This window comes from Austrofundulus limnaeus, unplaced genomic scaffold (assembly GCF_001266775.1).
Source record: "Austrofundulus limnaeus strain Quisiro unplaced genomic scaffold, Austrofundulus_limnaeus-1.0 Scaffold39, whole genome shotgun sequence".
Lineage (NCBI taxonomy): Eukaryota > Metazoa > Chordata > Actinopteri > Cyprinodontiformes > Rivulidae > Austrofundulus > Austrofundulus limnaeus.
In genome coordinates this window covers 934,646-943,918 of record NW_013952441.1, presented here as the reverse complement: position 1 = coordinate 943,918, position 9,273 = coordinate 934,646, and the positions used below count along the sequence as shown (strand labels likewise).

At 38.0% G+C, this 9,273-nt stretch overlaps 1 protein-coding gene across 1 annotated transcript in view; it reads right to left on the bottom strand.

Annotated features, from left to right (window-relative positions):
- Positions 1-9,273, bottom strand: part of lhpp (phospholysine phosphohistidine inorganic pyrophosphate phosphatase) — a 30,608-nt gene that overhangs the window by 20,059 nt on the left and 1,276 nt on the right. The window contains exons 3-6 of the mRNA XM_014007034.1: positions 8,638-8,791; positions 8,501-8,564; positions 8,318-8,410; positions 5,906-5,997 (exon numbers count right to left, since the gene is read on the bottom strand). Of these exons, the coding sequence (XP_013862488.1) occupies positions 5,906-5,997; positions 8,318-8,410; positions 8,501-8,564; positions 8,638-8,791 (403 nt within the window). The remainder of the gene's footprint in view (positions 1-5,905; positions 5,998-8,317; positions 8,411-8,500; positions 8,565-8,637; positions 8,792-9,273) is intronic.

The window sequence follows — 9,273 nt, the reverse complement described above, 5'->3', positions numbered from 1 at the left end:
ATATGTCGGGATATATCGTATCGTGACCCCTCTGTCATGATATGTATCGTATCGCCAAATTCTTGCCAATACACAGCCCAAAGCTCAGTATTCACTCTGACTTCTTTTTTATCTTTTGTTTGTTTTTATTTTTAGATAATCACTTCTGCATTTTTGTGCTACTTTAGCCATTCATATATCAAAATGTTCAGCTCATTTAGAAGATTAGTTTTACAGGTTCTGTTTTTTTTTAACTTTTTCAATTAGCCAGCTTTTTGCTATTCGTAGCTAGTCTTTATCGACTATAGCTTCTAACAAGCCTCTTGCTACTTTTAGCCATCCTTTTTCTTTTTTAGCTTAAAGCTAGATTTTTGCTACTTTAGCTTTTAGCCAGCCTTTTGCTATTTGTAGCTAGTCTCTTTCAACTATAGCTAGATTCTAACAAGCCTCTTGCTACTTTTAGCTACCATATTTCATTTTAAACTTTAAGCAAGCCTTTTGGTACTTAGGTGCTTTTTGTAGCTAGTCTACTATAGCTTCTAATGAGTCTTTTGCTACTTTTAACTATCCTCTTTCATTTTTAGATTTAAGCTACTGGATTTAGTTGCTTACAGCTTTTAGTTAGAATTCAGGTGTTTTTGCTTGCCTTTTGGAACTTTTAGTATTTTGCTGCTTTTAGCTTTTACCTAGCATTTTACTCAGTTTAGCTTTTAGCAAGCACTTATTTTTAGCTTTTAAGTATTATTTGATCCTTTTAGCTTTAACAGCTGTTTCAGCTTGTTTGACAAATTCCAGCAGTAATTCAGCACTCATCATTTAAAGTGTACTTTTAGAGAAAATGCAACTTTTCTAGTTTGTCGTCATGTTGTCAAGTTTAAACTATAAAAAGGTGAAAACACTTCATGTACAAACTGAAGTATGTTTTACCTCCCCTCTAACCAAAGCAACCAGATGAAAGGCAGAAAACATGCTCGTCAGTAAAATCTACCCTTTAATTATTTCACTGAAATGGAGCAGACAAGGAAAGTTTTTTTAATCTGACAGATAAGATCGGCTCTAATGTGTTTTAATAGGAGCATATAAGAGCTGATTTATTGGATCTTTCCCTTCCTGTCTTGTCACTGCGTCTGGCAGAATCTGAAGCTGTCTTTTTCCAAGCCTGATGGGAACTGGAGGCCTGCGCAGCATCTGGTTGACTTGGAAACAGCTGTGTTTTCACAGATCTGACTGAGGGTTTATAGCTTCTCAAAGCAGGCCAGAGTTCACTTGGGCTGTTTGGCTTAACAATGTTTAATCTCACGTCTCTCCTCAAATTTAGGGTCCCACTGAAACACTATTAATGTCACAGTTACCTTCTTTCTTTTTGTCAAACACCGTCGCTGACACTCAGGATCTGTGAGTAAGGGGATAGTTCAGATCTTTTGACGCAGTTTTCATGGAAAAGATTATAAACAACTAATGTCTTTCCTGCTGTTGAACAAACTCATTTGAGAAAAAATGAATTGGGCCACCCGCTTCGGATGTTATCATTCATTAAATGGACGTTATTAGCTGTTATCAGTCGCATAGAATGGCTTCAGACTGTCCCGACTGTGCCGCCTAGTGGGTTCTCCGCCCCATAGAATGGCTTCAGACTGTCAGCTGGTTAGTATGAGGCATAAAACCACTAAGTTTTTTTATGCAGTCTGGTTAATATGAGGCATAAAACCACTAAGGTTAATTTTAGAGAAAATGACATGGGCTACGATAAAGTAGACCGGACTCCGGCGGTAGCAGATTGTTGCATTCCAACATATATGGCACTGGTAACCCAATGGGGGCACTGTCGGGACAGTCTGAAGTCATTCTATGGGAATGATAACCTATTAGACGGCACAGTTGGGACAGTCTGAAGCCCTTATATGTGACTGATAACCTACTAGACGGCACAGTTGGGACAGTCTGAAGCCCTTCTATGGGACTGATAACCTACTAGACGGCACAGTCAGGACAGTCTGAAGCCATTCTATGGGACTGATAACCTACTAGACGGCACAGCTGGGACAGTCTGAAGCCATTCTATGGGACTGATAACCGCTAATAACGTCCATTAAATGGATTGATAACATCCGAACTGGCTGACTGGGCAGACGGGCCAAAGTTAATCTAAGGTAGGGCCAAGGCCAAAGTTGATTGCTGCCATCTTAAAACTCAAATCTAAAATACTTTCCAGCACATATCAAACTCAAGGCCCGTGGGCCAAATCTGGTCCTCATTACCATTTTATTCAGCCCCAAAGATAATACTTTAAATGTGAAATATTATTTCATATTTTGTGCATTCTTCCCGACAGTTGGCCGACTTCCAAGGCAAGAAAATTAAGTTTGAAATTTTCAGTAATCTTTGATCTTGGTGTGAAAAGAGCAACGCTATTTAACTTTTTATAAGTTCTTTTCAAGTCAAATAATTGGATTTTTAGTGAGGGTTTTTTTAAACCTGATTTGCTGGATTGTGATAAAATGTATCACTAAGATATAATAAATCAAAAAGTGGTGGACAGAAAATAAGCTGTAAGAAAATAACACTACGAAAATTTACGAAATTTTTCTTTAGCAGGTTGAGCATGTTCTAAGTCCTACATAAAACACAATTTGCAAAATAAAATTAGTATTTCTATACAAATAACTAGTTACAAAATATTTCTTTAATAAATATGGACAGAAATTGGCCCATGGCTAAGATCAAGTTTTGGATTTTGGCCCACTTGTGTTACTGAGCTTGACAACCCTGCTTTATAGTGATTCAAGTGAATACTATTTTAAATCAATTTACAAAAAAATCTGCGATTATTTGTGAATTTGAAACTGATTGTATTGTAAATGTTTAGAAAAAGGTGAACTACAACATTTTTGAGACTGGATATGTTTCAAGGGAACAGCAAACCTAATTTAGTCTTGGCCTTGCTCAGATTAGCTGTTAGCTCCTCAGTTCAATCAGAATCAAAACTTTTAGAGATAATAATACAAATTTGGTTTTGTTCTTCTTTTTCAACTTGTTTGTCCTCATTTTTATGTCTTTCTGCTCCTTTTATCTACTTTTCTGCTCCATTCAGCTTTAATCTGAAACTTGTTATCTTTTTTGGCAACTTTTCTGCTAATTTCCTAAACATTAAACATTATTATTATTGATATATTTTAGCAGTAGAGCTGAGCTCACTCCTGACCATAACTTCCAGTTAATAATCCTTTCAAAATAAACTATGATAGCAGAAAAACGCTGAGGATTCTCTAAGTTTTTCCAGTTTTTATTCTGTTGTTTGTGGCGGTTGGAAAAATTTGTCAAATAGACTTTGAATAACTTGTATTCCTTAATTTTCACATGTTTAATAGATAACATGGAGGAAAATGCCCATATTTGGGCAGTAAAGATGAGCTTACCCGTGACCATAGTTTCCACTTTAAAATCCTTTCAAAATAAGATGCAACAGCAGAAACAAACTCCATTATCAATTCGTTTTTGTCAGCTAGTCTCTTTTATTCCCACTCTCTCACATAAATATGATAAATCAGGTCTACAGAGTGGTCGACAAAGAAATAAATTCAAAGCAAAAACGTTTTCTTCATCCACCATTTTTTTTCTTTTAATGTAGCTCAAACACCTTGAATGTTGTGCTCAAACATAGTTTTGGTTTGATAAATGCAGCATACTTTTCTGACGCTAAACCACCACAGCTGTAAAACATGTCACACAACCCAAAACTGATTGCACAGATGTTCCTTTTAGCTCCTCGACTGTAATCCAGCTGCTTTCAGCTCAAAAGAAAGAAAGAAAGAAACTATAGCTGAGCAGTGATATTGTTTAATCGGCGGTGTCCTGTGTTTAGCCAAGTGTGTCAGACATTATTTAAAGAGGGAGCACACCGAAGCCCAACTGTGGGACAGAAACCACGTGGGCTTGAGCTAACACCTCAGAGAATTAGCATGAGAATAGTCCCTTCTCCTGCTCTTGTGCCACAAGTTCAAACGCACACGCTGGCACAGACACAAAGAGGTTACCCACACATGCACGCACGCGTGTTGGCCAAAATGCACACAAAAGAAAAACACAGCAGAGAGAGTAAACACACGCCCATATCTTCCTGTTCACGCAGAAGAAAAGAAACAAGCAACAAACAAGAGGAACGGTTCAGCTGGAATTTCTGACGCCAGCATTCGAAACGACTGATGCTCACGCAGATTACTCTGCGCTGTTCGGGCCACGTGACCAAAACCTGCACAACATTTTTAAAATTTTTTTTTATTTTCTTTAAGCGGTTCATGAAACGCAACGCCGAGCCCTTCTGGTTCACACCTCGTCGAAACAAAACAAACAGTTGCCGTCTTTCAGGACACATGAGGTGAGGTGTTGGTGCACACTCAGCTCAATCCTGCAACAACTCCCTTTTGGCCCAGATTTGATTAAGCTGACTGTTGCTGCTGCGGTCCAACATACTTTTCTTTATACAATACGTTATCCGCACTGAATCATTTATTTTAGCCTAAATGGGTCTAAACTACTGTAGTTCAGTATCAACTACAACTCATAAAAACAAGTTTTTTGGGCCATAAGTATAATCTTATTGGAGAATTCTATCCTGAGCATACCAGTACAACTACTAGTTTGTTGCAACGTAATAGTGAAAAGTAAACATCAGGATCATTTACAGCCAGTAAAGCACTAACAATAAAAGCAGTAACAGTTTGTAATTAAAGGCTAAACATTCCTTGAAGGAACGCATATTGCCCACCCGCCTTTACCCCCGGGTTGCACACTAAGATCTTGTCATGTTGAGAAAAGATGAAGTTGCAGCTGCTTTGTTCAAACCGTAAAAGTAACACAAACTATCAGGAGTTGTTATGCTTGGATTATATGTTGCAAGTTACTCTCAACTACTAACAGCTGAAATTGTAGCTCAATTAATGCCAAATTGACTGGGTTATAGCCTTGTTTGTGCTACCTAGCATGGATTAGCTGTAGCAGCCATTTTGAATTGTCTTGACTCCAAATTTAAAATACTTGTAGCTGGATGTTCAAAGAGTAATTACTGAAGGTTTCATTAAAATTGAGCAAGTGGTTCATGAGATATTTTGTTAACAGACACATAAACAAGCTTTTGCCTTTACCTATATGCATTGTTGTTTCCAATATGAATATTTTAAGTATATTTATATGAGCTTAATTATACTGTCCCATAATGGTTACACAATGATCTGTGCATCTTAAGTGCAGCAAAATAATAATAAAAAAGGTCTAAATTGATTCTTGTTTTATTCACATGAATACGGTGTACAAATAAAACCTAAAATAAACACATTTGCACACTTCATCTGGTCTGTGTGACGTGTCACTCCATAACATCTCATTTAATCCTGGTTCCTTTTTTTGTTTTCTTCAAGCCATAAGTACCTCATATATCTTCACAAATAACCATATTTTTTTGCAACGCCACCAAAGGGTATCCCACTAATCTCCAGATTTCGGGCCATAAATTGTTCGGTGTCTCCGACCTTGTGGTCAACGTGTGGAAAAGGAAATGCTATTTTTGGCCTGGTCTCAAACAAACAAATCTGGGAGATTTAAGAACGGGGGCGGTCGGTTCACAGGGAAGCTTTCGTGGAGGAAACTTTGCCACGGAAAATGCGCTGTAAGTGCGCCCTCTAGTGGCTTTAAAGCTTTCCAACAGAGGAAACAAAAAACCTCAACTTGAGTGAGTTTTCTTTTTTTTTTCCTGAACTTTAAAGGAACTCAAATCTTCCAAAAGCTGGTTACTATTATTTTTTTTTAACAATAAATGATTTATACACTTTAGAAGTACAGATAAATTCAAATGAAGTTACAAGGAGGTAGAAAGTGGGGCGTTAGAATGACTTTGAGAGGCGTGTGTGGGTGAAACCAGGACTTCACTGACCTGTATTTACCAGTTCTGACTTGAACACCTTTCATCCCACAAAACTGGGCTCCTCCTACATCATTTACCAGATCATCCCCGATCATCAGAGCCTGAAAATGAGGAACAGGAACACGGAGAACATTAAATGGGAGTGCAACATTTAGCATGCCTCCTCCACTGGTTGCACAACGCCGCACCGACCTGCTAACGCCGACATGTGCTGCAGCTGCGATGTTGAATTACATTCATATCAAGTCAAACCCAGTAATTATCTGTCTGTGCAGGTTCTGCTTTTGCACATGCACTTATGATTCTTTTAATATGTACATTACATTTGTTTGGTGATAAAACAACCTTTATTTTTTTTCTAAAAAAGTAGGCAGTAAATCAGATTGGAGTTCAGTATCAACAGGGTGTGTGTGTCATATAAATTCTCATATTGTGAATGAAATGTCCATTCCAGTGAGATACAGTAGAATTTCACGACTTCTTTAAAAAAAAAAAAACGGAATGAAGAAAATGATGGTGGCTCAGTACGGGCGAGGCGAGGTTTGACGGGAGTGAAACAGCCAGGAATTTCAACCCACAGAGAAAAAAATGTCAGGAGAAGATCGGATATCGTTACATCAAATGATAGCCACTGATTGGAATGAAGCTTAGACTGAGATAAGTTAGACGTTTTTTAGTGCCAGGTTTAAAAACACTGGGGTCCACTGACCGGGGACAGATGCCACACACATGTTCAGATATCTGCTGAATGAAGCCACAGATCATAGAGGCTGAGCTAAACTTTACGTTTGTGTCCAGCAAATGCTTTAGTTTAACCTTCTTTCAACCAAAGTGCTCTAACAGATTTGTATCATTTGTCTTATAACCCTTACAACTTTCCTTTGTAGTAGTGCTGGGCGGTATACCGTTTTGTACCGAATACYGGTTTTTATTTTTGTTTTGATATGAGTTTTTTGAATACCGGACATTCCGGTTTAAATAGCGGAACGTTTCGTCGCGCCCGCCAGTGAACTGTTGTTTCCCGGGGGACATTTTTCCTTGCTGCACCGCTATGTGCGTTAGCATGCTAATGTTTGGAGCAGCTAGTTGCAGCCGCGGGTGGCGATTCCGCTGCTTATATTGACTGACGTTTAAAAAAACATCCTGTTTTTGCCGTCGCTGAATGTAGTAAACACCTCTTCAGTGACGTGCACAGTTAGATTTAACACGGTTAGTTAATATGGAGACGTTATGCTGATGGAGACTTAACGTGCTTCTATTGTGAAAAGCCTGCAGGAAGTAGTTCGTAGTGGAGTTGGAATTGACTGGTGTGCAAGGTGAGTCGTGCTGATAAGCTTTAATAAATAACATAAAACAATAAACCCGATCATAATCTTTTCTTAACCCTCCTCCTTCACGACTGGACCAAAATACATGACTACTGTCTCCAACCACCAGTCAGAGAAGAACAGACACAGAGGAGGGAAACAGTGACACAGACAGAGGTACAGTAAAAGAAAAAGCCTCAATAAGCAGGGTTTGTACATTTTATTATCAGCCGAGCTGTGATGAAAAGAAAAATACCGTCAAATACCGTGAAACTGGTGAAAATGTTGAAAATACTGTGATATAAAATTTTGATCATATCGCCCAGCTCTACTTTATGGTTTACCTTTTTTTCTGCATGCCCATCATGCTGGGAAATCCCTTCATATAATGTCTGGCTTTCTCCTTTTTAAATAAAAGGCTGGGAGTCCTGATGACATCATTCTTGACCGATGAAAATCACATCTTCAAAACGGCATTCATATAAATATAATTAGCTTGCCAACGAGGTGATAAACCACCAAATTTCAACAAATTACATATCATTTTGAAGCTCTGGAGATGGAGAACTTGACAATAATGATGACTCGGTACTAAAAAATGACTCATTGTCACTCATTTCGTCTGCAAATGTGAACAACGATCAGAAATGCTGCCATTTTTTCTGGACCAAAGCTTATTTGAAATAAACTGAGGCAAAGTGGAAAATGGTTCTGCGGTCAGAGACAAATTGATTTTCTTTTTAATTAATGGAAATCAAAGACATACTGTTCTCAGAACAAAGTTCAAAATCCTGCCTCTCTGACGGTATAGGGGTGCATTTGTGTCTAAGGCATTGCTAGCGTACGCATCTAAAAAGGTACCATCAATGCAGCAAACATGAGACAAGAATGGGAAAAAAACATCAGTTTGTTGATGTTTTCTATACGACAGGTTTATTGGTAACATCCCTGCTTTACTTTAGACTAAGTGACCAAAAAACAGACATAAATCCACATAATCTATCTGCAAACTGATGCATTTTAACTTGGAAAAAAAATAAATCAAGAAATGAATCATCATCACTGCTCTGTGCCAAATACTGACTAAACCACAGCATCTTTCATTATCACATACCTCATCTGGTTTAAGCCCCATGTCATTCAGAACACTCTGGAAGAAAGTCGGGGATGGCTTGCCGATTACTTCAGCCTTTAAATCACAAGCATACTAAAGAAAAAAAAAAAAAGAAAAAATAAGTTTATACAGAGCAGAAGTTTTTTCTTCTCCACCAAATATCAGTGCAAATAATGCATCTACCTCAAGAGCCTTCATGTAAACACCGACGTCTAATTTCAGCCCATCTGTCTCCTTATAATACCTCCTAAAACAGAAAAATAAAGTTAAAATCTTGGTAAATATGTTTTTTTTTAGGTTATTTGGCAATCAAATAATACCCTTGTCCAAGAGCGAACAGCACTGGCTTCTCCAGGCCTATAAGGACTCTAAAAGCCTCGTTCAAGTTCTGGTAGGAGAAATTTTCAGCTGCGTCTCCGATGATCACGCAGTTTGGGTTGGACTTGTCGACACCGTCAAACTCTGGAAGAAGACCTGAAAAACAACAACGCAAAAAGAGTATTTTCACAATTAAAAGAAATCTGGCATCCGCCTGCTTAATTTGTCTACTTTTGTCACAAATTTGCAGTTCTTTTCTTTCTTTTTTTTCAACAAAATTAATAATTCACTTACTGTAGTTTTATTTGGTTAGAAAATGGCTACAATTCAACTGTAACAATTTTTGATATTTTGTCAAATGAAACCATATATTTTATTGTCCTGATGCATCTCAGTAATCCAGGTAAAAAATCAAAAGGAAAAAAATTGTATAGGTCTTCTGGACGGGTTCTTCTTTAATGAAACGTTTCGTCTCTCCTCCAAGAGACTTCTTCAGTCTGAGAGTTTCAGGCAAAATTCAGGCTTTTAAGCACTGCCTCCAGGTGTGTGATACTCACTCACATCACATGGCTATTGTTGACACCTAATTAACACCTATTGTTAACGGGGGGTGGAGTGAACCTGTTAACAATAGGTGT